Source organism: Ornithorhynchus anatinus, chromosome 4, assembly GCF_004115215.2.
Source record: "Ornithorhynchus anatinus isolate Pmale09 chromosome 4, mOrnAna1.pri.v4, whole genome shotgun sequence".
Taxonomy (NCBI): Eukaryota; Metazoa; Chordata; class Mammalia; order Monotremata; family Ornithorhynchidae; genus Ornithorhynchus; species Ornithorhynchus anatinus.
Window position 1 is genome coordinate 21,946,444 of NC_041731.1, and position 27,912 is coordinate 21,974,355.

Here is a 27,912-nt window from a genome sequence, read left to right on the forward strand (position 1 = left end):
CCCCAGAAGGCCTGCCCCAGTCCCGTCCCCAGCCTCTCCCATCCGGTCGGACCCGTAGTGGACAGAACGCGGGCCCGGGAGTCAGAAAGTCATGGGTTCTAATCCCGGCTCCGCCACTTCCCTGCTGGGTGACCTTGCGCAGGTCGCATCACTTTTCCGTGCCTCAGTTCCCTCGTCTGTAAAGCGGGGATTGAGATTGTGAGCCCCGAGTGGGCCAAAGGACCGTGTCCAACACGATGTCCTTGTATGCACCCCAGCGCTTAGTACAGCGCCTGGGACACAGTAAGCGCTTAACAGAAACCGTCATTATCATTATCGTCCTTCCCGTGCCCCGCTTCCCCACCCCCCCCGTCGGTTCCCAAGAGTGGATGCTCTTCTCCCCTCCCCTCCTCGGGAATTTATTTATTGATATTGATGACCGCCTCCCCCTCCGGACCGTAAACTCATCGAGGGCCGGGGAGGCGTCCGTTCCGCTGTCGCTCGGTTGAGAAGCGATGTGGCTTAATGGCTGGAGCCCGGGCCTGGGAGTCGGGAGGATCTGGGTTCTGATCCCGGCTCCGCCACGTGTCTGCCGGGTGACCTCGGGCAAGTCCTTTCCCGGATCTCGGTCGCCTCATCGGGGATGGAGACGGTGAGTCCCACGTGGGGCAGGGACCGGGTCTGACCTGATTGAGCCGTACGTGCCCCAGGGCCTAGACCAGTGCTCGGCCCCACGCAAGGCGCTTAACGAGCACCGTCACCGCTCGCCCAGGCGCTCAGCGCGGGACTCTGCGGGCAGTAAGCGCTCAGTAAATAGGATGGATGGACGGGGTCCAGGTGCGGCTCACCTTGCGGGGGGCGCCGGCGGGCTGGGCAGGCGGGGGGAGGTTCTGCATGGTGAAGGCCGCGTTGGCGTGGCCCCTGCTGGCTTGGGGGGCCGAGGCCCGGGTCCTGGGGGGCAAGAAAGGGGGCTAAAGTCGGGGGCCGGAGCCGGGCACGGACACAGCCCCCCCCCCCCCGACCCTTCGTTCGTTCGTTCGTTCGTCCGTCCGTCCGTCCGTCCGTCCGTCCCGTGGTATTTACCGAGCGCCTACTGCGTGTAGAGCACCAAACTAAGCACTTGGGAGAGTGCAATACAACAAGAGACGGACACGTCCGCCAACCCCGTTCTACTCTCCCAAGCGCTTAGCACAGTGCTCCGCACACAGTCAGCACAAGGCCCGGACAGGCGGGGGCGGGCTCAGATCAGCCCAGAGCCGGGACAGGGGGAGAAGCCGGGACGGGTACACCAACACGAAACACCGTACTCTCCCGAGCGTGCTCCGCACAAAGTAAGCGCTCAACAGATCCGCTCGAAGGAACGATAGAACGGAAAGGATTCACCCACCCCGCCCCTCCCACACGCCCCTCTAGACTGTAAACCCGCGACGGGTGGGGGGCACGTCGGCTAATTCCGTTGTGTCGGCCTCTCCCGGTCGCTCGGTACAGCGCTTTGCACAGAGCGAGTGCTCGAGGACCTCCCCCGACCTCCGGAGGGAGGGGTCCCCGCGCCGGCCCGACCGTGGGCGACCGAGGTCGCCGCGCCCTCACCGGCAGTTCCGGCCGCCGCCCTGTAGGCCACGCAGCCACCCGTGCAGTGGGGAGTCGGGGCGACGGTAGCACCAGAAGGCCAGCCCGGCCCCGGGGAGCAGCAGCAGCAAGGCGACCGGCAGGAGGGCCACCAGCACCGCCGGGTGTCCTGGGCACGGGGGCGAGAACGGACGGGTGGGCTCCCGTCGGGGCTCGGTCGCCCCACCCGGCCGGCCCCCCGCCCTCCCCCGGCGGGGCCGGTCTCACCGTCCGGCTGCACGGGGCCGCTGTCCGGGCTGCCCCCTTGACCCGGCTGGTCGCAGAAGGGAGGAGCCCAGCCGGCTTCACAGTGACAGTTCTTGTTGCTGTTGCAGACCTGGGGAGGGGTGCGGGGGGAGATGGCGAGGGGGCTCAGAGCCCGGAGGCCGGGTCCCGCCCCGCACTCTCCCTCTCCCCTCCAAACCCCCGAACTGGGACGTAGGCCCGGCTCAGTTCAGGGGTGCGGCGGACACCGGAATTAGGGCAGCCCTATCGAAGGCCCGTCTCCTCTCCTCTTCTCCCACTCCCTTCTGCGCCAACCTGATTCGCTCCCCTTTCCGCGTCCCCCTTCCCGGCCCCGCGGCACCTAGGTCCGCATCCGCGATCCGTGGAATGATTTTCATGTCCGCCTCCCCCCCCCCCCCCCCCCGGTAGACGATCGTGATAACTCTGGTATCCGTTAAGCTCTTACCGTGGGCCGGGCGCCGTACCGAGGGCCAGGGCGGATTCGAACAAATGGGGTTGGATACGGTCCCTGTCCCCCCGTGGGGCTCACGGTTTCAATCCCCGCTTTTCAGACCGAGGCCCAGAGGAGTGAAGTGACCTGCCCGGGTGGGCGGAGCGGGGATTGGAACCCGTGACCTTCCGACCCCCGGGCCGGCGCTCTGCCCGCTCACGCCGTGTAGACCGTAAGCTCACTGTGGCCGGGGAACGCATCTGCCTACGGCTCTACGGGACTCTGCCGGGTGCTCAGTACGGCGCCGCTCCCGGAGCGAGCGCCCAGTAAGTACGACCGGAAGGAGAGACGCCCCCGCCCCCCCCCGCGCCACGTCCGGCTCACCCCGTGCCCGTGGCATCGCCCCCTGCACCGCTCCAGTTCTAGGAAGGATGCGTTGACACAGCGCCGATCCTGGCACACCTGGAGCAGAGAAGATGCCGGGATCGCTTCCCGCTCGCTTCCCTCTCCCTTCTCCTCCCAACCCCCCCGCCCCCCCCGGGGAGCGTGGCGTCACCCCACCGCACCCTTCCGTCCCCACACTTGGTGCCGGCCAGCACGAGGCCCGGGTCGGGCAGGTCTCCCTGCTGGCCGGGGCGGGCGGCCGGGTACATGAAGGCGCCGCGGCAGGTCAGCTCGCGGCCGTTGTGGCGGATGGTGGTATCCATGGACACCGTGTTGGGACCCCGAGGCTTCCTGGCCGGGCTCTGGCACTGGATCTTGCCGCACTTGGCATCCCTGATGGGCAGAGGGTGGGGTGGATGGTCGGTCAGGCCCGGCCTCCCCCGCCCCGGGCGACGACAGGATTGCCCCCCTCGGCCTCCCCTGAGAGCAGATTGCGGACGGGCTCTCGGCAAATAAGTTCCTTCCTCTTTCCTTCCCTCCCCCCCACCCCTTTCCTCCCTCCCCCCTCTAGGTCGGGGAAGGCGCCAGATGGGCGCTCAGTAAATAATAATAATAATTAACAATGATGGCATTTGTACTAAGCGCTGGGCCGGATCCAGAGATTATCAGGTCGGACGCAGGCCCGGCGACCCCTGCGTGGGGCTCTCGGTCTTCATCCCCATCTTACGGAGGAGGGAACTGAGGCAGAGTGAAGTGACTTGCCCAAGGTCACAGAGCGCACGGGTGGAGGGGCCGGGGTTAGAACCCGCGGCCTTCTGACTCCCAGGCCTGCGCTCCATAATAACGATAACGACCACGGTGGTGTTTGTTAAGCGCTTCCTATGTGCCAAGTACTGTTCTAAGCGGTGGGGTGAAGGTTGTCCCACGTGGGGCTCGCACTTTTAATCCCCATTTTACAGATGAGGTAACTGAGGCGCAGAGAAGTGAGGCGACCTGCCCACGGTCACACAGCAGACAAGCGGTGGAGCCGGGATCAGAACCCACATCCTCTGACTCCCAAGCCCGGGCTCTCTCCGCTGAGCCACGCTGCTCTCTCCACTGGGCCACATCGCTTCTACTCCTCTGCTCGGTTTGTTGCGAAACTGCCCTCTCCCAAGCGCCTAATGCAGTGCTTTGCACCCAGTGAGCGCTCAACAAATACCACCGACTGAATAATAATAATAGCGGTACCACGGTGGTATTTGTTAAGCGCTTACTATGTGCCGGGCCCCGTAGCGAGCGCCGGGGTGGATACAAGCAAATCGGGTCGGACGCAGTTCTTGTCCCACGTGGGGCTCGCGGTCTCAATCCCCGTTTTACTTTTGAGGTCACCGGGGCCCAGAGAAGTGAAGTGCCTTGCCCGGGGTCACACGGCAGACAAGGGGCGGAGCGGGGGTCGGGAGCCGGGACTTGGGGGCTGCCAGGCCCGCGGTCGAGCCACCGGGCCGCTGCACCCTCCGGATAAATCCAACCCCCCGCGGGCGTCTTCGCGGACCCACCTCCTCTCGCAGGGGACGTAATTGCCCTGACCGTCCCTGCCGCAGTTGCCGTAGGGGTCGCCGGCCGTGTTCACGTCCCGGAAGCAAGCGTCGGGGGCCGGACTGGCACCTGGAACCGGGCACGACGGGGTTCGGGGGGGGGTGAACGGAGCCGGCCCGCGCGAGTCCGGCCGACCGGGAGCTCGCGGGGGGCGGCGAATGTGCCCGTTTCTCGGTCGAATGTCCTCTCGTCCATTCCGGCGTACTTATTGGGCACTCACCGTGTCCCCCGCACTGGACTGAGCGCTCGGGAGAGGACCCTACGATGCCGATGGCCTCCATCGAGTGCCCACTGCGTGCCGGGCACCGTTCCGGCGTTTGACAGGATGACGGCAGACCCGTTCCCCGCGCTCGCGAGCGCCGAGCCCCGGCGCTCCGCCCGCGGGGAGCGCGCGATAAAGCCGACGGACGGACCGGCGGGTCCAGCGGTCCGGCACGTGCCCCCTCCCCACCGTGGAGCCGTTTTGAGAAGGTGGGCGCTTCGGGGGAGGGCGGGGAAGGGCGGGCTGACCTGGGCCCCAGAGCTGCTCGCACTGGCTCTGGTGCGTGAGACACAGGCCCTCTCCGCAGTAGCCGTCCCCGTGGGCGCAGGCCGAGCCGTCCAGCAGGTAGACGTTGGGCGGGCAGTGGGGGGACGTGCCCGTGCAGAACTCGGGCAGGTCACAGCCCCCCGCCCGCTCCCGGCACGGGGTGCCCGCCGCCTTCAGCTGGGGAGGGGAGAGACCAGAGACGGTCAGGGGTTCCCGCCGTCTAGCGGTCACCGCTGCGGTCTTGGGCCGGGCGCCGTACCGAGCGCCGGGGTGGATGCGGGCTCGTCGGGATGGACGCGCGTCCCTGTCCCACGTGGGGCTCGCGCTCTCACTCCCCATTTTACCCAGGAGGGAACTGAGGCACGGAGAAGAGATCTGCCCAAGCGTGGCTCGGGGGAGAGGCTCAGGAGCCGGCGATCGTGGGTTCGAATTCCGGCCCTGCCACTTGTCAGCTGCGTGACCGTGGGCGAGTCACTTCACTTCTCTGGGCCTCAGTCCCCTCATCTGGGGAATGGGCATTAAGACCGTGAGCCCCACGTGGGACAACCTGATGACCCCGTATCCACCCCAGCGCTTACGACGGCGCTCTGCACATAGTAAGCGCTGAACGAATACCGACATCATTACTGTTATTATTATTAGCACGTGGCGGAGCCGGGATTAGAACCCACAACCTTCTGCCTCCCAGCCCCGTGCTAGGACAGGAACACGGATGCCGGTGGGGGCCGCCCTCGGCTTGTTGAGGGCAGGGAACGTGTCGACCGACTCTGTTGTACTGGACTCTCCCAACCGCCTATTACGGTGCTCGTCACGCACACGCTAAACACTCCAGATATACAGTTGATTGACTGTCGTACTTTCCCAAGTGCTTAGTGCGGTGCTCTGCACGTGGTAAGCGCTCAATAAATACCCCGGATTGTTCGTCGTATTACCCCGAAGGCTTAGGGCTCCTACAGCGTGGCGTCGTGGCTAGAGCCCCCCGGGCCTGGGAGTCAGAAGGTCATGGGTTCTATTCCCGGCTCCGCAGCTGAGAGGAGCAGCGTGGCTCAGTGGGAAGAGCCCGGGCCGGGGAGCCAGAGGTCATAGGTTCGAATTCCGGCGCTGCCACCCGGCAGCTGGGTGACCGTGGGCAGGTCACTACACTTCCCCGGGCCTCGGTGACCTCATCTGTAAAATGGGGATTAACCGTGAGCCTCACGTGGGCCGACCCGATGACCCTGGATCTCCCCCAGCGCTTAGAACGGTGCTCGGCACATAGTAAGCGCTTGACAGATACCAACATTATTACTGTCCGTTGTGTGACCTTGGGCAAGTCACTTCGCTTCTCCGGGCCTCAGTGACCTCATCTGTAAAATGGGGATGGAGACTGTGAGCCCCACGTGGGACAGGGATCGTGTCCAACCCAATTTGGTTGTATCCACCCCGGGGCCCGGTACGGTGCCTGGCACATAGTTAAGCGCTTATTATTATTATTATCATTATTATTATTAATTCAGTGCCCTAAACACAGGAAGCACTCAATAAATACCTTTGATCGATCCCAAGAGCTCAGGACAGTGCCCTAACACAAGCACTCAGTCAATACACTTGATTGTCGTACTTCCCCAAGCACTTAGTACAGTGGCCAACACACAGTAAGCCCTCAGTAAATACAAATGACTGATCGGTGTACTCTCCCAAGCGCTTAGTACGGTGCCCTGCGAGCCCTGGGTTGGGAGAAGCTCCGTTCTGGACCCCGTGGCCACTAGTCGGGGGAATCAAGAGACCTGGGTTCTAATCCCCGCTCTTCCACTTGCCCGCCGGGTGGGACCTTAAGCAAGTCACTTGACATCTCTGTACCTCGGTTTCCTCATCCGTAAAATGGGGATTAAATACCTGTTGTCCCTCCCCGTTAGACCACGGGCTCCCTTTGGGACAGGGATTGCGTCTAATCTAGTGCTATTTATTTATTAAGGGCCTACTGTTTGCTGACCACCGTGTTAAGTGCCGGGAGAAAACAGTCAGATGCGAATTCTGTCGGAGCGGATAGAGCCCGGGTCTGGGAGTCAGAAGGTCATGGGTTCATTCATTCATTCATTCATTCATTCAATAGTATTTATTGAGCGCTTACTCTGTGCAGAGCACTGTACTAAGCGCTTGGGATGAACAGGTCGGCAACAGATAGAGACAGTCCCTGCCGTTTGACGGGCTTACGGTCTAATCGGGGGAGACGGACGGACGAGAACGATGGCGATGAATAGAGTCGAGGGGAGGAACATCTCGTAAAAACAACGGCGACTAAATAGAATCATCCCGGCTCCACCCCCCCCGTCTGTTGCGTAACCTTGGGCAGGTCACTTCGCTTCTCTGGGCCTCAGTTCCCTCCTCCGTAAAACGGGGATCGAGACCGTGAGCCCCACGTGTCCAATCCGATTAGCTCGTGTCCACCCCAGCGCTCAGTACAGTGCCTGGCGCATGGTAAGCGCACGAAAAAAATCCCGTCATTATCAGTTAGACACAAATCCCGTCCCTCAGGAGGCTCACAGTCTCGTACTTCCGTCCCTCTGGGACGTATGGTGATAAGCTACTTATTTCTGCCCCGGTGCTTACTACAGTGCTTGGCACCTAAGAAGCGCTTAACCGATTCCATTGTTATTATTGTGATCGTTATGGGAAGGGGACAGGGGGCAGAGAAGCTAGGGACTACCGAAGTTCAGTTCATTTATTTATTTTTTCATTCAGTCCCTGTCCCTCAGGAGGCTCACGGTCTTGTATTTCTAGCCCTCTCTGATTTGCGGTGACGTACTGCTTGTATTTGCTCCAGCGCTTAGCGCAGTGCTCGGTGCACAGTAAGCGTTTAACCCTTTCCACTGTCCTCACTGTTGGTACGGGAAGGAGAAGGGGGGAGGAGAGGAGCTACGGAAACCCAGTTACCTCCCCCCCCCCCGCCAGCCTGTGGAAAGTGTGGCCCCGGTGGTCCCCGTTTTGGGTGGCGGGCTAATAATAATAATAATAATAGCATCTGTTAAGCACTTATTACGTGCCGGGCACTGTACTAAGCACTGGGATGGATAGAAGCAAACCGGGCTGGACACAGTCCCCGTCCCACACGGGGCTCACCATCCCTATCTTATAGATGAGGCCATGGAGGCCCAGAGAAACGAAGTGACCTGGCCAGGGTCACCCAGCGGACAAGTGGCAGAGTCGGGATTAGAACCCGGGTCCTCCTGACTCCCAAGCCTGGGCTCTAGCCATTAGGCTGCGCCGCTTCTCCCTGCCACCCGGCCACCCGACGTACGCCATCCGTTCCACCCCAGGAGGGCAGCCTTATTCATTCATTCATTCATTCAATAGTATTCATTGAGCGCTTACTAGGTGCCGAGCACCGTACTGAGCACTCGGAATGTGCAAATCGGTAACAGGTAGAGACAGGCCCTGCCCTCTGACGGGCTCACGGTCTAATCGGGGGAGACGGGCGGACGAGAACAATGGCGATAAAGAGAGTCGAGGGGAAGAACATCTCATTAAAACGATAGCAAATAAATAGAATCGAGGCGACGTACATCTCATTAACAAAATAAACAGGGTGATGAAGATATATACAGTTGCGCGGACGAGTACAGCGCTGAGGGGAGGGGAAGGGAGAGGGGGAGGAGCGGAGGGAAAGGGGGGAAAAGAGGGCTCAGCTGAGGGGAGGTGAAGGGGGGGTAGAGGGGGAGCAGAGGGAAAAGGGGAAGCCCAGTCTGGGAAGGCCTCTTGGAGGAGGTGAGTTTTAAGTAGGGCTTCGAAGAGGGGAAGAGAGTCAGTTTGGCGGAGGTGAGGAGGGAGGGCGTTCCGGGACCGCGGGAGGACTTAGGCAGAGGGGCAAGACCCTTCCTGATGCCCTTCCCCTGCCAGCCCCGGCCCCTACCCACCTGGCAGTTGGCACAGCAGTCTCCATGGGCGCACTCGGCACCCGCCCTGAGGGTGCAGTTGTGGGCGTTGCAGCAGGGATCGGTGCACTCCTGGGACCGAGAGAGGGAGAGGAGAGAGGGAAAGGAGACACAGAGAGAGAGAAAGGGGGAAAGAGAGGAAGGAGAGAGAGAAAAAGGGGGGACAGAGGGAAAGGAGAGACAAAGAGAGAGAAAGGGGGAAAGAGAGGAAGGAGAGAGAGAAAAAGGGGGAGAGAGGGAGAGAGGGAAAGGAGAGAGAGAGAAAAAGGGGGAAAGAGAGGAAGGAGAGAAAAGGGGGAGAGAGGAAAAGGAGAGACAGAGAGAAAGGGGGAGAGAGGGAGGAGAGAGGAAAAGAGAGATCGGGGGAGGAGAGAGAAGGAGGAGGGAGAAAAAAGGGGGGACGAGAGGAAAGAGAGAGAAAGGGGGAGAGGAAGAGGGGGACAAAGGGTGGGAGAGAGAGAGAGATGTGGGTGGGGGTCAGTCGTGCCCCAGCCCCCCACCCGCCCCCGGACCCTGCCGGGGCGGCCTTTTGGAGTTGGAGGCATCCGCCGTAGGCTTGGCCCTCTCCCAGCCGCCCTCGCCCCACCCCGACACTTTGTCTCCCCTTCTCCCAGTCCCTCCCGGTCCCTCCCACTCCTCCCCACAAAGTTGGGACTGTCAATTCGCTGTGGGCAGGGAACCCGTCTGTTTGTCCTGGGCGCTCGGCCGATACCACCGAACGAACGAATCGGTGTCGACCCACCCCCAGTCTCCCCGTCCCTCCGGCTGGGGTCCCCTCCCCGGCCCCCCGGCCCCAGGTCCCACCTGGCCCTCTCCACAGTCGCACTCCTCGCCCTCCTCCAGGAAGCCGTTGCCACATTTCCGACCCACCACCAGCTCCTTGGTGTTAGGGGCGTTGAAGAGGCACATGCCGCCGCCTTTCTGGAAGAAGCTCAGGAGCTGATTGCGGCTGCAGGAACTGAACACGCGGGGAAACGGGTGCCTGGATCGGGTTGGGGGGACGGGGAGAGACAGGGGACCGTACTTAGGCTCGAAAAGGGCCTAGCGGGTAGAGCCCGGGCCCGCCGTTCGGTAGGCCTGACCCCGGCCCCGCCGCTTGTCCGCTGTGTGACCTCGGGCGGGTGGCTTCGCTTCTCTGGGCCTCGGTTGCCTCAGCTGGAAAATGGGGGTTAAGACCGGGAGCCCCACGGGGGACAGGGACTCTGTCCCACCCCATTACCTGGCATCTACCCCAGCATCCAGAACCGTGCCTGGCACGTAGCGAGCGCTTAACAAATACCGTAATTTGCCAGCGCCTCGTACGGTGCCTGGCACCGAGTGTCACAAATACCGTGATAGTCCTTGAGGCCTCAAAGTCGTCTGAGGTCCTAGGGCTATGAGTTCCAATTCTGTTGGCTTCCTCCCCCGTCTTCCCGAAAGGATGATAATAGTAATAATGTAATAATGCTAGTACTTGTCGAACGCTCACCGTCTCCTGTACTAAGCACTGGGGTAGATGATAATAACGATAACGGTAACTACGGTATTTGTTAAACGCTTACTATGTGCCAGGCGCTGTGGTAAGCACTAGGGTAGATCCAATCTGATCGGGTCGGACACAGTCCGCGTCCCTCCTGGAGCTCACGGTCTTCATCCCCATTTTGCAGCCGAAGGAGCTGAGGCCCAGAGAAGGGAGGTGACTTGCCCGAGGTCACCCAGCAGACATGCGGCAGAGCCAGGAATCGATTAGCCCCTCCAAACCCCTTCTCCCCGGCCTGGCCCCCAACCCCCGTTTCCTCCCTCTCGGCTTCCTCTTTTAGACCGCCAGCTCGTAATGGGCAGGGAGCGTACCTGTTAATTCTCTTGTAACTACACTCTCCCCACCGCTTAGCATAGTGGTCTGCGCCTAATATTATTATTATCGAGGGCCGTCAAGTCGTTTTCGATTCACAGCGCCTCCAAGGCTATACTTCCTCCCGAGCGTCCTGTCCTCTGCCATAATCCGCAACCTTTCTAACGGTTCTCCCGTCATCGTCGCGATGGTCTCTGTCCATCTAGCGGCCCGTCTGCCTCTTCCACGTTTTCCCGGGACTTTTCCCAGCGCCAGTGTCTTCTCCTGAGAATTAGTCCTCCCGATTACGTGTCCGAAATATGCTCCTCTAGGTCGAGCCCTTTGGGCTTCCAACCACCACTTGGGTTTGATCTGCTCTAAAATCCGTTTGTTTGTCCTTCGGGCCGTCCACGGTATTCGCAAAAGCCTTCCCCGACACCGCATTTCGAAAGAGTCGATGTTCCCTCTATCCTGTTTCTTCACCGTCCGGCTTGCGGAACCGTACGCTGGGACTGGAAATCCCAGAGGGTTGACGATTTGTATTTTGGTGGCACTCGTTACGTCAGCGCATTGCGCGACTTTTTCCAGGCTCTTCACGGCTAGTCGTCCTAACGTTAATCTTCGGCGTATTCCGTGGCTACCGTTGCCTTTATTGTTGATCATCGATCCCGGGAGAGAAAAATTGTCAGCTATTTCGATCTCTCCATCCTCTACAAATGTGTTGAAACTTCCTGGGGTCACGATCTTCGTTTTCTACTAAGCGGTCGATGAATACCACCGATTGTCTAGACTGTAAGCTCACTGTGGGCAGGGGATGTGTCTGCACCAATACCCTAATTTATTATTATAGTGCCCTCTCCCAAGCGCTTAGTACAGTGCTTAAGTGCTCAATAAATACGACTGAACGATTCCCTCTCCAGAACGGCCTCGTCCCGCTTCCCCTTCCTCCGGGCAGCCCTCTCTGCCCGCCTGCAAACTAGACTCCTCCATTTGCCACATAAGCAGCCTCTCCCTCTCTGTTCTTCTCAGAAACCATAATGAGAATGAAGGGCTTTTTCCTGACTCCTTTTTAACCCAGACAAATAACAGGTTGTCCTGAAATTCGTATTCTAAAAATCAGCCTCAGGCCCTCCGAGACCTCACCACTCCCCGCCCCAACCCCGCTTAGCTCCAGGCGGAGAGGAGTTTCCTGGCTGACTCCGAAATTCTCGGAGCCAGGATGGGTTTCCGTCCGAGGGAGGGAGAGAAAAGGAGAGAGGGATAGAGAGAGACGTAGGGCGGGGGAGGGAGACGGAAGGAGAAGAAAACGAGAGAAGGCAGCGTGGCTCAGTGGATAGAGCACAGGCCTTGGAGTCAGAGAGACCTGGGTTCTAATCGGCCACTTGTCTGCTGTGTGACCTTGAGCAACCCACTCCCCTTCTCTGGGCCTCAGTTGCCTCATCTGTAAAATGGGGATGAAGACTGGGAGCCTCACGTGGGACAGGGATTGTGTCCCACCGGATTAACTTATATCTACCGCAGCGCTTAGTACGGTGCCTCGCCCATAGTAAGTGCTTAACAAGTATTAATTATTATTGGAGGAGTTTATGGGGGGCTGGTGATCCCAGGTTCACAGTCTTGGTGAGAAATGACTGTTTCGCTATTTTGTGCTGGATATTTTTTTTTTATGGTTTTTGTTAAGGGTTTTACTCTGCGCCAGGCACTGTACTAAGCGTTGGGGTCGAGACAAGTTCATCAGGTTGGATGTAGCCCGTGTCCCACATGGGGCTCACATGGGCCTGGGAGTCAGAAGGGCGTGGGTCCTGATCCCGGCTCCACCACTTCCCCGCTGTGTGACCTCGGGCGGGTCTCGCTGTGGGCAGGGAATGTGTCTCATTCCGACCACTTAGTTCAGTGCTTTGCACGCAGTAAGCGCTCAATGAATACGATCGAATGAACGAATAAATGAATGAAGTCACTTCTCTGTGCCTCGGTTCCCCCATCTGGAAAACGATGGTCACGGTCTCGATCCCCACGTGGGACGGGGACTGCGTCCAATCCGATCTGCTTGGCTCCACCCCGGCGCTTAGTACAGTGCCTGGCCCCTAGTAAGCGCTTAACAGATACCACAATTATTATCATCATTGTTATCCTTCTCTGCCTCACCCCAGGGACGGAAAGAGCCAGGGCAGAAGGGGAAGGATTGGGGGTGATTCTGGAGACCGAGCTGGGATGGGATTGCTGGGGTCAAACTTCCCAGTCCCGCACTGGGGCCCCGCTGGCTGCAGCCCAGCTGCTGGGGAGGAAGAGGAGTTAAAAGTAATAATGTTGGTATCTGTTAAGCGCTTACTATGTGCAGAGCACTGTTCTGAGCGCTGGGGTAGATACAGGCTCATCAGGTTGGCCCCCGCGAGGCTCACGGTCTTCATCCCCATTTGACAGATGAGGGAACTGGGCCACAGAGAAGTGAAGGGACTCGCCCACAGTCACCCAACTGCCAAGTGGCAGAGCCGGGATTCGAACCCATGACCTCCGACTCCCAGGCCCGGGCTCTTCAGAAGAGCGGACCTAGTTCGTCTCAACCCTGGGCCGCTGCAGGACGCTATACACGCTGAGGAAGCAAGGGTCGCTGTTATATTTTGTTGTTCTTTTTTCCGCTCCCAAGCGCTTAGTACAGTGCTCCGCACACCGTAGGCGCTCAGTAAATAGAAGCAGTGCGACCCAGGCCACTCCCGTAGCCCGGGACTCAGGAGGACCTGGGTTCTAATCCCGGCTCCTGTCTTGCTGGGTGACCTTGGGCAAAGTCGCTTCACTAATCTGAGCCTCCATTACCTCCTCCGTAAAATGGGGATGAAGATGGGGAGCCGCCCCACGTGGGACAGGGACTATGTTCGACCTGATGACCCCGTATCTCCCCCAGCGCTTAGGACAGTGCTCTGCACCTAGTAAGCGCTTAACAAATACAAATACCAAATACCAACAGTGCCCGGCACGTCGCAAGCTCTCAACAGAACCACAGACCAGAGGAAATAAACACGAAACGGCGCGTTCAGGGACACACTTGCAAAGACCGAGATCGACCTCTCCGCGCCTCGGTTTCCTCCTCTGTAACGCGAGGAGCTGCTCTTCCAACCGTGTGAACCCCGGTCGGGATAAGAACTGCATCTGATCTACTGAATATTCTCTACCTCAGCGCTCGGCACAGTGCTTCGGGCCCAGTAAGCGTTAAAATGGCGAACAGACATCTACTGTTATCGTCGACCAGTCGGTCGTGCTGGTCGAGCGCTTGCTGTGCTCAGCACTTGGGAGAGTACAGTTTAACAGAGTTGGTAATCTCCTTCCCTGCCGAATCACAGTATCCTCTCTGCTGTCCTCTCCCAAGCGCTCAGTCCAGTGTTCCGCACCCAGGGAGCGCTCAATAGATAGGCTGGATCGTGACGAGAAGCAGCGTGGCTCAGTGGCGAAAGCCCAAGCCTGGGAGTCAGGAGGACCTGGGTTCTAATCCCGGCTCGGCCGCTCGTCTGCCGTGCCACCTCGGGCGAGTCGCTTGACTTCTCTGGGCCTCGGTCCCCTCGTCTGTGAAACGGGGATCGAGACGGGGACTGCGTCCCACCTGATCTGCTCGTGTCCACCCCAGCGCTCAGCACGGGGCCCGGCACACAGTAAGCACCTGACAGATGCCATCGTCTGTCGTCTCATGCCGTCGAGACGCCTCCGACCCGCGGCGACACCACGGACACCTCTCCCCCCGAACGCCCCACCTCCTTCTGCGGTCGTTCCGGGAGTGGATCCGTAGTTTTCTCGGTAAAAATCCGGAACTGGTTTACCGTCGCCTCCTTCCTCGCGGTCAACCGGAGCCTCGGCCCGCAACTCTCTCCCGGGCCGCTGCCGCCCGGCACGGAGGAGTTTTAACCTGTAGCCGACGGCCTTCCGCTCGCTAGCCACCGGCCAAGCTAGGAACGGAATGGGTCGGCCTCTGCCCGGCTCTCCGTCTCGTAGCCGAGACTGGGACCGTTCTCTTAATCCGGTGCCCGGCACACAGCGGGCGCCCGATAGGTACGATGGACGGATTCCTCGGCAGAGCATCATCATCGTGATTTAGGGTGTTGTTCCGTATCACGGGCGTCGTGGATTGGGGACGGGCCCGGAAGTCGGGAGGTCATGGGTTCCAGTCCCCGCTCCGCCACTCGTCTGCCCTGTGCCCTTGGGCGCTTCACTTCTCCGAGCCTCAGTCACCTCATCCGTAAAATCGGGATTGGGACCGCGGGTCCGACCGGATCCGCCGGTATCCACCCCGGCGCTCGGCACGGTGCCTGGCACGTAGTGAGCGCGTGACGAATACCGCCGTGATTACGGTAGGAGTCCACCCCGCTGGCAGCCCCCTCCCTCGCCGACCGCGTGGCCCGTCTCACCCGGTGGCGGCGGCCATGACGCAGCCGCCCTGGTCCGGCGTGGCCTCCACGCAGCAGCCCTCGCCGTCGTGGCTCATGCCGAAGTTGTGGCCGATCTCGTGGGCCATGGTGGCGGCCGCCCCGATGGGCAGCTCCGAGTGGTCCTGCACCCGGCGGGGGACGGGAGGAGGGGGCGGGGGGCACAAGCCGCTGAGGTTCCGATCCCGGCTCCGCCACCCGTCCGCTCTGTGACCCTGGGCCAGTCGCTTCACTTCTCTGGGCCTCAGTTCCCTCATTGTAAAATGGGGTTTAAGACCGTGAGCCCCACGTAGGACGGGGACCGTGTCCAACCCGGTGCCTGGCACGCAGTAGTGCCCCGCCCATGGCAGGAAGCGGCGCGGCTCCGTGGCCGGAGCCCAGGCTTGGGAGGCAGAGATCTGTTGCCGGCTTGTTCATTCCAAGCGCTTGGGACTGTGCTCTGCCCACAGCGAGCGCTCAATAAATACTATTGAATGAATGAATGAGAGGTCGTGGGTTCTAACTCCGACCCCGCTACTCGTCAGCTGTGGCACTTCGGGCAAGTCACCTAACTTCTCCGCGCCTCAGTTTCCCTCATCTGTAAAACGGAGATTAAGACCGTCAACCCCACGGGGGACAACCCGATGACCTCGTATCTCCCCCAGCGCTTAGAACGGTGCTCGGCACATAGTAAACGCTTAGCACACACCAGTATTATTACGATTATAGTAAGCACTTAACAAATCCCCCAATTCCTACTGGACGCTCCCAAACGCTTAGTCCAGCGCCCTGCACCCGCTAACTGCTCAAGAACTGGGACCTACTGACGTAAATAAGTCATTTGTATTATAGGATTTAAAGATATCTACGTAAGTGCGGTAAACCCGCTCCTTCCCCGGCTCCCAAACCCCTCCTCTCCGCCCTCACCCCCAAACCCTGGAGCCCCCGGACGCCCCCCGGCGTACTCTGCCGCTATCAGCCGGCACCTCGAATGGCGGTCACCCTCCCTGCCGGCCCCCGTAGGCCGTCGGCTCCTGGTGGGCGGGGGGCGGGGGGGGGGTGCGTCCGCTGTTCCGTCGGACTCCCCCCGGCGCCCAGCGCAGCGCCCGGCAAGCACGACCGACGGAACGACTTACCGCGCTGACCCCTCCCGAGTTCTCCGCGCTGCACATGCCTTCTAGCGGGGCCATGCCGATGGTGGTCCCTTGGAACGGCCTCCCCCTGCCGTGTAGACGGGGAGCGATGGTGAGCCCTAGGGGCCCCCTCCCTCGCCCCCCGGTAGCCGGACCCTCGATGGTCTCCTCCCCGCGCACAGCCAGCGCTCGGCGGATCCCACCGAACGAACCAACGAGCCCGGCGTCCGCCTCCCCCACCCCCCGATCCTGCCCCGGCCCGCTCCGGGTCGTGACCGACGTGAGCAGCTGGGCGTTGTCGTGCTGCCTCCGGGCCTTCAGCCCCTTCTTCCACTGCAGGAAAGCCCAGAGCGTGGCATTGGCGTCGCTGGTCACCCGACACTGGTCCCGTTCGGTCCACACCTCCAGCCCGATCAACGCCACCTTGATGTTCAGCGACCTGTAGAACTGAGAGAGCGGGAGAGGGAGGGTCAGCTGGGTCCCTAGAGTTCATTCCTCCGGCCTCCACCCGGCGCTCTCGGGTCGCTGAGACGATTCGCTTCTCTCCACCCCGGCGCTTAGCGCAGCGCCTGGAATACGGTAAGTGCTTTAAAAAGAAAAAAATCACAATCATTATGGCACCCAACGGTCTCCCTGCCCGGAATGCCCTCTTTTCTCCCCTCCTGCAGCACGGCCTAGCCGATAGGGCCCGAGCCCGGGAGGCAGAAGGGCAGGGGTTCTAATCCCGGGTCCGGCCACTTGCCTGCTGTGTGACCTTGGGCGAGGCACTTCAACTTCTCTGGGCCTCAGTTCCCTCCTCTGTAAAATGGGGATGAAGACTGTGAGCCCCACGGGGGACAGGGACCGTGTCCAACCCGGTTTGCTTTTTAGTACAAGTCCCGGTCCTTAGTACAAGTCCTTGCACCTAGTAAGCGCTTCACGAAGACCACCGTGGTTATTCTGCTAAAGTTACGGCTCACAATTCTCTCCCTGCCCGAAATACCCTCCCTCCTCCTTCTCTGCTGAGCTATGGCATAGAATCCGTTCCCTGTCGGGAATGCCCGCCCCTCTCCTCTTGGGCAAACCTTATTCCCGCTTACTAAAATCTTCACTTTAATAACCCCACCTCCTCCGGGAATCTGGGGCCGTGGGGAGGGAAAGTATCTGTTTTATTGGTCATATCATATTCTTCCAAGGGCTTAGTACCGCGCTCCGCCCCGGGTAAGCACTCCTGACTACGACCGATTGACCGACGGATGAATTCACCCCCTCTTCCCCTCCGCCCCTCCTAGCTCCTGAACCCTCTTGTTCGATTTTATCTTCTGGGTGTGATTTGACGGTTGTATCGTTTCCTTTCTTCTTTACGTGTCTCTCTCCGGTCTTTCATTCCTTCCTTCATTCAGAGGTATTTATTGAGCGCCTGCTGGGTGCAGAGCAAGCGCTTGGGAGAGTGCAACTGCACAAGAGACAGACACATTCCCTGGCCACCACGAGCTCGCAGTCTAGAGGGGGACGCAGACATTAATATACACAAATACATGAATGACAGGTACATACATATGTGCCCTGGGGCTGTTGAGGGGGGATGAATGAAGGAGCAAGTCAGGGCGACGCAGAAGGGAGCGGGAGAAGCGGAGAGGGGGGCTCAGTCTCTCCTCTCTCCTTTCTCCTTAGGTAAGGAGTCCCTTCGGGGCCGGGGACCATTTCCAATTCCACCTGCATATCCTTCCCCAGCATTTTGAGCAGGGCTTTGCTGTCGTTATTGCTATTACTACCAATATTCTCGCCCTCCCCCCCAGACCGTAAGCTCATTATGGCTAGGGAACATGTCTGCTAAGAATTCTGTTTTATTGTCCTCTCCCAAGCACTCAGTAGCGCTTAGTACAATGCCTGGCACATAGTAAGCGCTCAACAAACACCGTGATGATTATTATTATCATCATTCCAGTGCTCCGCACTTAGTAAGCACTCAATAAATAGATACCACCCCCAGATCCCTTCGCCGTCTCGGATCCTTCCTAACGTTAGGGGAAGTCTCTCTGACCGGGGTGACTTGGGGCCGGTCTCTGTCGTAAGGACTTTGTCCTAAGCAGGCGGAGGATATCAGCAGGTTCCCGAGGGATGTGGATAGATCCGTGGAAGAGTGAGCCACGCCGGGTCCCTGGAGGGCGAGTTAGGGATGGAGAGGGGTGCGGCGCGGGGGGTCGGATGGTCTGTGCCGGGTCACCGAAGGGACGGACACTCATGGACGGGCAGGGGAGAGTCGGGGTGTTTGGACGCTCAACGCTGGGTCACCGGTGGGACGGTCAGGGATGGAGAGGATTGCGTCAGGGGCGTCGGATGGCCCGTGCTGGGACACCGGAGGGACGGTCAGGGCTGGAGAGGGGCGAGTCAGGGGTGTTGGCTGGTCCACTCCTAACCACGAGGAGAGGCGCCCGGGCAGATAACCGAACGCAGAGTTTCCTCTAAGCGTCCCGGTGCCGCTGCTGGAGGCCAGAGGGGCGGAAAACACTGCCGAAGGCCAGAGGTTCTTATGTTTTCATCTCCTGAAACGTGTCTCCCCCGTCTCTCCCACCAGGCTGTCGGTCTCTCGGAGGCAGGGAACGTTTTGTCATCTCTACCCCTCTCCCCTTGTTCAGCCCTCAGTCCAAGGCCCAGGGCAGACCAGATGTCTCCAGAGAGCCTGGGCTCTAATCCCAGCTTGTCTGCTGGGTGACCTTGGACAAGTCACTTTACTCCTTGGGGGCCTCAGTTCCCTCATCTGTAAAATGGTATTTTAATAGGGATTAAGGCCGTGAGCCCCGGGCGGGACAGGGACTGTGTCTTGTATCGACCCCATCGCTTAGAGCAGTGCCCGGCACAATCTAAGAGCTCAACCGATACTACGGTTATTATTATTACTCTGATGAGGTTGTCCCAGTCTGCCTCCTGGAATATTGGCTTTATATCCCGTTGACACCCCATTCCCACCTCTTTCCCGCCTCCTTCAGCCGTAGGCTGAGAGCCTTCCCGAGTTTGAGATTCCCTGGCCACTCCAAAGCCCGACTTCCCCACCGCTTCTCCTACGACGTGGAGCCTGGATTCTTGCAGACTCCCATGTCGATACCTAAAATCACGACCACCCACTCGCCCCCTCTAGCGATAATCACGGTGTTGGTTAAACGCTTCCTTTGCGCCGCGCACCGTCCCAAGCGCCGGGGTGGATACGAGCTTGGACTCAGTCTCACGTGCGGCTCCCAGGCTTAATCCCTCTTTTTCCCGATGAGGGAATGAGGCTCGGAGCAGTCGAGTGACTTGTCCGAGGTCACACAGCGGACAGGTGGGGGAGCCGGCATTAGACCCCACGTCTTCCGCCCGGGGTTCCTGCCACTCGGCCACGCCGCTTCTCACGGCGGTGACATATCCATTTATACTCACCTTTAGCACTTGTGTTCGTAGGCTTATTCAGTGGCCCGTTCGAGTTTGTTTATTCTGCCTCCGTCCTTTGTAAGTATTTTTTAGGACAGCCTCCCTAGCGGGTAAGCTCGGTCCTTAGAGCTTACTGAGCACCTACTGCGTGAAGAGCACTTCACTGAGTACTTGGGAGAAGACAATTACGAGACAGGATCCCTGCCCTTGAGAAGCTGACAGTGGAGTGGTGGATGTTAAAAGAAATTACAGCTAGAAGGAAGAAATAGGGTATAAAGAGGAGGAGGGGGTCTGGGTACCCAAATATTTAGGTGGTTTAGGGCCGGGCAGCTGGGGGAGAATGGCCGGGGGCGGGAGATGAGAGATTAATCGGGGAAGGCCTCCCGGAGGAGATGCAATTTCGAAAGGGCTTTGAAGATGGGGTCGATGTGGAAGGGGAGCTCCTCGTAGGCAGGGAATGTGTCTGTGGATTGTTCTGTTGTGTGCTCCCAGAGGCTGGGTACAGTGCTTTGCACACAGTAGGGGCTCAGTAAATACGATCGGATGAGCGGAGAAATGAATGAGTTCCAAACAGGAGGGAAGGAGAAGGAGGTAGGTGCGAGAATGAGGCTCAGCGAGTAGGCTGGCTGGAGAGGAACAAACCGGGAGAATTAGGGTGTAGTAAGAGGAGAGAACAGGACAGCCTGGTAGATGGAACCCGGGGGGGTTCGGAAGGTCCTGGGTTCCAATCCCGGCTCCGTTACTTAATAAGGTTGGTATTTGTTAAGCACCTACCCCGTGCAGAGCACCGTTCTAAGCGCTGGGGGAGATACAGGGGAATCGGGTCGTCCCACGTGAGGCTCGCAGTGAATCCCCATTTTCCAGATGAGGTAGCTGAGGCCCAGAGAAGTGAAGTGACTTGCCCACGGTCCCACAGCTGACGAGTGGCAGATCCGGGAGTCGAACTCAGGACCTCTGACTCCGAAGGTCTGCTCTGTGACCTCGGGCGGGTCGCGTCGCTTCTCTGGGCCTCGGTTCCCTCACCTGGAAGATGGGGATTGAGGCCGGGAGCCCCGCTTGGGACGGGGACCGTGCCCGACCCGATCCACCCCAGCGCTTAGAACAGTGCCTGGCACATAGTAAGTGCTTCATAAATACCATGATTACGATTTTTACTGTTAGAAAAATAGGACGATTGCTCCCTGTGAGCAGGAAATGTGTCTTATGTTCCTGCTGTGCTCTTCCACTGCAGTACACCCAGATGGCATTCGATAAATACTGTTATTACTCTCGGTACTCTCACCCTTTCTACTGTTCTTGGAATTTCTGTTCTACTCCTAAGGAAGACTCACGCTGTAGTACTCACCCGTCATTCCTTCATTCGGTCGTACCGATTAAGCGCTTACTGTGTGCAGAGCGCTTGGGAAAGTAGAAAACAGAGTAACAGTACAACGATAAACAGTGACGTTCCCTGTCCCCGTCTGGGGAGACGGACATTAATATAAATCAGTAAGTGACAGCTCCGGACATAAGCGGTGTGGGACTGGGGCCGGGGGGAAGAGCAAAGGGAGCGAGTCGGGGCGACGCAGAAGGGCCGGGGAGATGAGGAAAGGGGGGCTTAAGTCAGGGAAGGCCTCTCGGAGGAGACGGGCCCCCGATAAGGCTTTCGAAGAGGGGCAGGGTGGTGGTCTGTCGGATTAGAGGAGGGGAAGACTCAGCGCGACACGCTGAATGGAGGGGATTCCCAACTTCGCTCTCGGCGGGACGTGGTTCATCCCTTCATTCGCATCTACTGAGCGCTGACTGAGTGTACTAAGTGCCTGGAGAGTACAGTCCGGCACTGGAGACCATCCCCGCCCGCACCGGGCTTCCAGTCTCGCTGTCATCCCTCCCGCTGCGGTGACGGCCCCTCGCTCTGGGTGAGACCGTCGACTGTAGATTAGACCGGAAACCCGACAGAGGGCAGGGTCTGTCTCTGTCTGTTGCCGATTTGGCCGTTCCGAGCGCTGAGTACAGTGCTCTGCGCAATACATACTATGGAAGGAACGCTCTGCCCTCAGAGGGGGATGGAGCCCTGAAGGCCCGTCTCCTCCAAGAGGCCTTCCCTGACTAAGCCCTCCTTTCCTCTTCTCCCGCTCCCTCCTGCCTCACCCTGATTTGTTCCCTCTTGTCCCCTCTTGTTCCCACCCGGGGCCACAGCCTTTCTGTCCATATCCGTAATTTATTGATTTTTTTATATATATGTATATGTATAAAATGTCTGCCTCCCCCTTTAGACTGTAGTGAGCAGGGACCGTGTCTGCCAACTCTGTTCTATTGTACTCCCTTAAGCGCTCCTTACAGTGCTCCGCACATAGTCGGGTGGAGTGGGCGGAGCGGGGGCCTGGGTCATGGGTTCTAATCCCGGCCCCCCCCCCCACGTGTCTGCTGTGCGTCCTTGGGCAGGTCACTTCACTTCTCTGGGCCTCAGCTCCCTCATCTCTAAAATGGGGATGGAGACGGTGAGCCCCACCTGGGACCGGGACCGTGTCCCACCCGATTGGCTTGCTTCTGCTTGAGAAGCAGCGCGGCTCCGTGGAGAGAGCCCGGGCTGGGGAGTCGGGGGTCATGGGTTCGAATCCCCGCTCCGCCGCTTGCCAGCTGTGTGACTCTGGGCGAGTCGCTTCGCTTCTCTGTGCCTCAGTTACCTCATCTGTCAAATGGGGATTAAGACCCGTGAGCCCCAGGCGGGACAACCTGATCACCTTGTATGCCCCCAGCGCTTAGAACGGCGCCTTGCACATAGTAAGCGCTTAACAAATACCACCTTATTATTATTATTCGACCCCAGTGCTTAGTACAGGGCACGGCACATAGTCAGCGCTTAACAAATACCACAATTATCATTACCGTTATCATCAATATGATTGAGCGATTGATTGATCTCCCTCTCTACGTCATCGTCACTAGTATTTAATGAGCGCTTGCCAGGTGCAGAGCACTAAACTAAGCTCTGGGGAGAGTAGAGAAGCAGCGCGGCTCAGCGGAAAGAGCCCGGGCTGGGGAGTCAGAGGTCAGGGGTTCGAATGCCGGCTCTGCCACTTGGCAGCTGTGTGACCGTGGGCGAGTCGCTTCACTTCTCGGTGCCTCAGTTCCCTCATCTGTAAAATGGGGATGCAGACTGTGAGCCCTTCGTGGGGCAACCTCATTATCTTCTATCTACCCCAGTGCTTAGAACGGTGCTCGGCACATAGTAAGCACTGAACAGATACCGACATTATGAATATCATTATTATTATTATTATTATTAAGTTCCCTGCCGGGTCTTTCTAGAATAGGCCATTTCACCTTTGTAGATCAGTCAATCAGTCAACCGAAGGTATTTATTCATTCAGTAGTATTTATTGAGCGCTTACTATGTGCAGAGCACTGTACTAAGCGCTTGGAATGGACAAATCGGTAACAGATAGAGACAGGCCCTGCCCTTGGACGGGCTTACGGTCTAATCGATAATGCTGGTATTTGTTAAGCGCTTGCTACGGGCAGAGCACTGTTCTAAGCGCTGAGGTAGATACAGGGGAATGTGGTGGTCCCACGTGAGGCTCCCAGTCTTCACCCCCATTTTACAGATGAGGGAACTGAGGCAGAGAGAAGTGAAGTGACTCGCCCACAGTCACACAGCTGACAAGGGGCAGGGGCCGGGATTCGAACCCATGACCTCTGAATCCCAAGCCCGGGCTCCTATTTATTGAACCGCCTACTGTGTGCAGGGCACTGGACTGAGCGCTCGGGAGAGCATTCATTCATGCAGTCAGATTAATTGAGCACTCACTGGGCGCAGAGCACTGGACTGAGCGCTCGGGAGAGCATTCATTCATGCAGTCAGATTTATTGAGCACTCACTGGGCGCAGAGCACTTGACTGAGCGCTCGGGAGAGCATTCATTCATGCAGTCAGATTTATTGAGCACTCACTGGGCGCAGAGCTCTGCGCTAAGCGCTGGGAGAGCACGCTACAACGATAAACAGACACATTCCCTGCCCGCAACGAGCTGACGGGCTAGAGGGGGAGACGGACGTGACTAGCGTGGGCTCGGTGGAAAGACCGTGGGCGAGTCACTTCACTTCTCTGTGCCTCAGTTCCCTCATCTGGAAAATGGGGATTAACCGTGAGCCTCCCGTGGGACGACCCGATGACCCCGTATCTCCCCCAGCGCTTAGAACGGCGCTCCGCGCCGTAGTGAGCGCTTCACAAACGCCAGCATTATTAATATCTTTTCAGCGCTTACTACGCGCCAAGCACCGTCACCGTCGTTGCTTCAGAAACCGTCGGGTCGGTTCTCCAACCCTCCCCGCCCCGGTTTCTGGGTCATTCCCTCCCCGTCGGCCCCGTACCTTGTCCACGTAGTTGGCGATCTCCAGGATGCGCTGTTTCGTGCGGCCCAGGTCTCGCTGCTGATTCAGGAACTGAGGTGAAGATGGAGGAGGTGAAGGAGGGGAGGAGGAGGAGACCCCCCCCCCCCCCAACCCGCTTCCTCAACGGTCTACCCCAGATCCCGCCTACTCGGGCCGGAAAGGCGACTCCGGGGGCGAGGGGCCGCGCAGTCCGAGCTTCGGGCCCCGTCTGCCGCCCGGTGAGGAGGAAAAGGGAGGAGGAAAGAAGGAACAGGGAGGAGGGAAAAGGAAGAAAGGAGAAGCAGTGTGGCCTAATAATAATGTTGGTATTTTTTAAGCGCTCACTGCGTGCGGAGCACCGTTCTAAGCGCTGGGGTCGACAGGGTCATCAGATTGGCCCACGTGAGGCTCACGGCCTTCATCCCCATCTTGCGGATGAGGTAACTGAGGCCCAGAGAAGTGACTGGCCCACCGTCGCCCAGCTGCCAAGTGGCAGAGGCGGGATACGAACCCGCGACCTCCGACTCCCAAGCCCGGGCTCTTTCCACTGAGCCGCGCTGCTTCTCCGATAATGTTGGTATTCGTTAAGCGCTTACTATGTGCCGAGCACTGTTCTGAGCGCCGGGGGAGATACGGGGCCGTCGGGTCGTCCCACGTGAGGCTCGCGGTTAATCCCCGTTTTCCAGATGAGGGAACTGAGGCCCAGAGAAGCGAAGCGACTGGCCCACGGTCACCCGGCGGCCGAGCGGCCGAGCCGGGAGTCGAACCCAGGACCCCCGAGTCCGAAGCCGAGCCACGCTAGAGGAAAGAGCGAGGGCCCCCGGGCGGCCCAAGGACCCGCGCTCTCGTCCCGGCTCTGCCGCTTGTCCGCCGAGTGACCCCGGGCGAGTCCCGTCCCTTCTCCCGCTCACCCCGTCGTCGGTCAGCGGGGATTAAATCCTCCCCGAGTCGGACCGAGAGCCCTGTGTGCGGAAGTCATAGCGACGGCGTTCGTTAAGCGCCTAGTACGCGCCGAGCGCCTTTCTAAGCGCTGCGATAGATGCAGGGTGATCGGGTTGTCCCTCGTGGGGCTCGCAGTCTTCATCCCCGTTTTACAGATGAGGCCGCTGAAGCACAGAGAAGTTAAGGCTCAGGGGAAAGAGCCCGGGCTTGAGAGGCGCGAGTCACGGGTTCGAATCCCCGCCACTTGTCAGCCGGGTGACTGTGGGCGAGTCACTCCTCTGCGCCTCCGTTACCTCGTCTGTAAGGTGGGGGTGAAGACTGGGAGCCTCAACGTGGGACAACCTGACGACCCCGTATCTCCCCCAGCGCTTAGAACAGTGCTGTGCACAGAGCAGGCGCTCAACAGACGCCAACATTATTATTAAGTGACCCTGCCCAAAGCCACGGAGCCGACAGGTGGCGGAGCCGGGATTGGAACCCACGACCTCTGACTCCCAAGGCGGTTAATATCCTATATCAAACCCAGTGCTTAGTACAGTGCGTAGTACCGAGCGAGGGTGCCCGTCACTGGGCAGGGATCGTCTCTGTCTGCTGCCGAATCGTCCACTCCAAGCGCTTAGTCCAGTGCTGTGCACGTAGTAAGCGCTCAGTAAGTACCGTGGAACCAACGAACGAATCAGGGTTCAAAAGATGCCTTTAAGGGAAAACAGGCGAGGGGGGAGGAAGGAGGGAGGGAGAAGGAAGGAAGGTGGAAGAATGGTAACGGTGGAGCCCGGGCCTGCGAGGCAGGAGGTCCCGGGTTCTAATCCTGCCTCCGCTACTTGTCTGCCCGGTGACCTTGGGCAAGCCCCTTTTGCTCCTCTCCACCTCACTTCCCTCACCTGGAGAATGAGGATCGGAACTGCCGGCCCCGTGGGGGACAGGGAGCGCGTCCAACCCAGCGGCCCGCGCCCACCCCCGGCGCCGGGCACGTGGTAGGCGCTCGACGGACCCCACTGGGGTGAGGATAAGGACGACGGAGGAGAGGCCTTACCAAGCTGTGGTCGGCCACGATGAACAGCTCCATGTACTTGAGGGTCCGCCAGGCGTCCCGCTTGGCCTGAGGGGTGGGGCCGCAACGGGGCGAGTGATGCCAGGGGGCGGGAGGGGGCGGGGCTGGGGCAGGATGGTGCCCAGCTGGGGGGGGGGGGGGGGGGGGGGGGGGGGGCGGGATGATAGGTGGGCGGGAAGAAGAGGGGTTTGGGGTGGGATGCCGCCAAATTCATTCCTTCAACAGGATTTGTCGAGCGCTTACTATGTACTAAGCGCTTGGAATGGGCGACAGGTAGGGACCGTCCCTGCCCATGGGAGGAGGGGGGTGCCAGGGGGCACGAGTGGGCGGGGCTGAAGGGGTGGGGGCGGGGCCCGGGAGGCCGAGGGGCGGGGTCATAGTGGGAGGGGGCGGGGCCTGGTTCTCAGCGGGCGGGGCCGCAGCGGAAGAAAGCGATTGGCTGGGGGCGGAGTCCGAGCACGAACGGGGCGTGGCGTGCGGGGAAGGGGCGGGGCTTGGGCCAGAGGGGGCGGGGCCAGAGTGGAAGAAAGCGATCGGTTGAGGGGCGGGGCCCGAGCACGAATGGGGCGTGGCGTGCGGGGAGGGGGCGGGGCTTGGACCAGAGTGGAAGAAAGCGATCGGTTGAGGGGCGGGGCCCGAGCACGAATGGGCGTGGCGTGCGGGGAAGGGGGCGTGGCTTGGGCCTGAGCGGGCGGGGCCAGAGAGGAAGAAAGCGATTGGTTGGGGGCGGAGCCCGAGGGCGAAAGGGGCTTGGCTTGCGGGGAAGGGGCGGGCCTTAGGCCTGAGCGGGCGGGGCCACCCCGGAATAAAGTGATTGGTTGGGGGCGGAGCCTGAACTCGAACGGGCGTGGCCTGGGCCACGGTGGAAGAAAGCGATTGGATGGAAGCGGAGCTTGGTCCCTCCACTGGGCGTGGCCTGCGGGGGGAGGGGAGTGGCTTGGGCCGAATGGGCGGGGCCAAAACGGGAGACAGCGCGAAGGGGCGGAGCCTGGCCCCCAGTGGGCGTGGCTTGCGGGGAGGGGCGTGGTCGGGTTCTGAGTGGGCGGGGCCGCAGCGGAAGGAAGCGATTGCTTGGGGGCGGAGCACGAATGGGCGTGGTTTGTGGGGAAGGGGCGGGGCTTAGGTCCGAGAGGGCGGGGCCAGGGTGGAAGGAAGTGATGGATGGGAGCGGAGTTTGAGCAGGAATGGGCCTAGTTGGGGGGAGGAGGCGTGGCTCGGACCAGAGGGGGCGGGGCCACAACGGGAGAAAGCGATTGGTTGGGGGGCGGAGCCCGAGCACGAACGGGGCGTGGCGTGCGGGGAAGGGGCGGGGCTGGGACCCGAGTGGAAGAAAGCGATTGGCTGGGGGCCGGAGCCCGGGCTCGAAGGGGGCGGGGCTTGCGGGGAAGGGGCGGGGCTGGGACCCGAGTGGAAGAAAGCGATTGGCTGGGGGCCGGAGCCCGGGCTCGAAGGGGGCGGGGCTTGCGGGGAAGGGGCGGGGCTGGGACCCGAGTGGAAGAAAGCGATTGGCTGGGGGGCGGAGCCCGGGCACGAATGGGGCGTGGCGTGCGGGGAAGGGGCGGGGCTTGGACCCGAGGGGAAGACACTGATTGGCTGGGGACCGGAGCCCGAGCTCGAAGGGGGCGTGGCGTGCGGGGCAGGGGCGGGGCTTGGACCCGAAGGGAAGAAAGCGATTGGCTGGGGGGCGGAGCCCGGTTCGGACGGGCGGGTCGGGGCGCTGACCCTGTGCGGGCGGAGGCGGAGGTGGCGGAGGTGGCGGGGCGGCGGGCGGGGCTGGCGCGGGCAGGCCCCGGGGGGGGCGGGGAGTCCCTCGGCCCGCAGCAGGCGGTGCTCGTCCGGACGTCCGGGCTCCGGGGGCCGCCGGGGCTCCACGTAGTAGCTGGCGTTGGCGCTCAGTACGATCAGTCCCCTGCAACGACGCTCCGTGGCTCAACCGCGCCCGCCCCCGGCCGGCGCTCAGGACGGAGCAGGGGAGGCGTTCAGCACGTCGCCCCGCCGTCCCGCACGGGGATTGGCAGAAGCGGGTCACCACCCTCCTCCCCCCAGATCATTCCATTTGCTCGTTCTTGAGTATTTATTGAGCGCCTACTCCGCGCAGAGCACTGGGCTAAGCGCTGGGGGAGAGACAGGGTCGTCGGGTTCATTCACTGGTATTTATTGAGCGCCTACTCCGCGCAGAGCACT

At 60.2% G+C, this 27,912-nt stretch overlaps 2 protein-coding genes across 2 annotated transcripts in view; both read right to left on the minus strand.

Annotated features, from left to right (window-relative positions):
- Positions 1-369: 369 nt before the first annotated feature.
- Positions 370-27,488, minus strand: ADAM33 (ADAM metallopeptidase domain 33). The gene is made up of 15 exons (XM_029064004.2): positions 27,451-27,488; positions 25,711-25,776; positions 23,736-23,807; positions 16,277-16,443; positions 16,000-16,084; positions 14,867-15,009; positions 9,470-9,647; positions 8,648-8,737; positions 4,736-4,931; positions 4,186-4,294; positions 2,830-3,040; positions 2,648-2,725; positions 1,816-1,924; positions 1,570-1,717; positions 370-930 (listed from the first exon to the last, which is right to left on the minus strand). Exons 2-15 carry the CDS (start codon positions 25,741-25,743, stop codon positions 786-788), a joined length of 1,764 nt encoding a protein of 587 aa, XP_028919837.1. The 5' UTR covers positions 25,744-25,776; positions 27,451-27,488; the 3' UTR covers positions 370-785.
- Positions 26,504-27,912, minus strand: part of LOC114811148 (disintegrin and metalloproteinase domain-containing protein 33-like) — a 28,861-nt gene continuing 27,452 nt past the window's right edge. Inside the window, exons 4-5 of the mRNA XM_039911961.1 lie at positions 27,451-27,637; positions 26,504-26,644 (exon numbers count right to left, since the gene is read on the minus strand). Of these exons, the coding sequence (XP_039767895.1) occupies positions 26,504-26,644; positions 27,451-27,637 (328 nt within the window). The remainder of the gene's footprint in view (positions 26,645-27,450; positions 27,638-27,912) is intronic.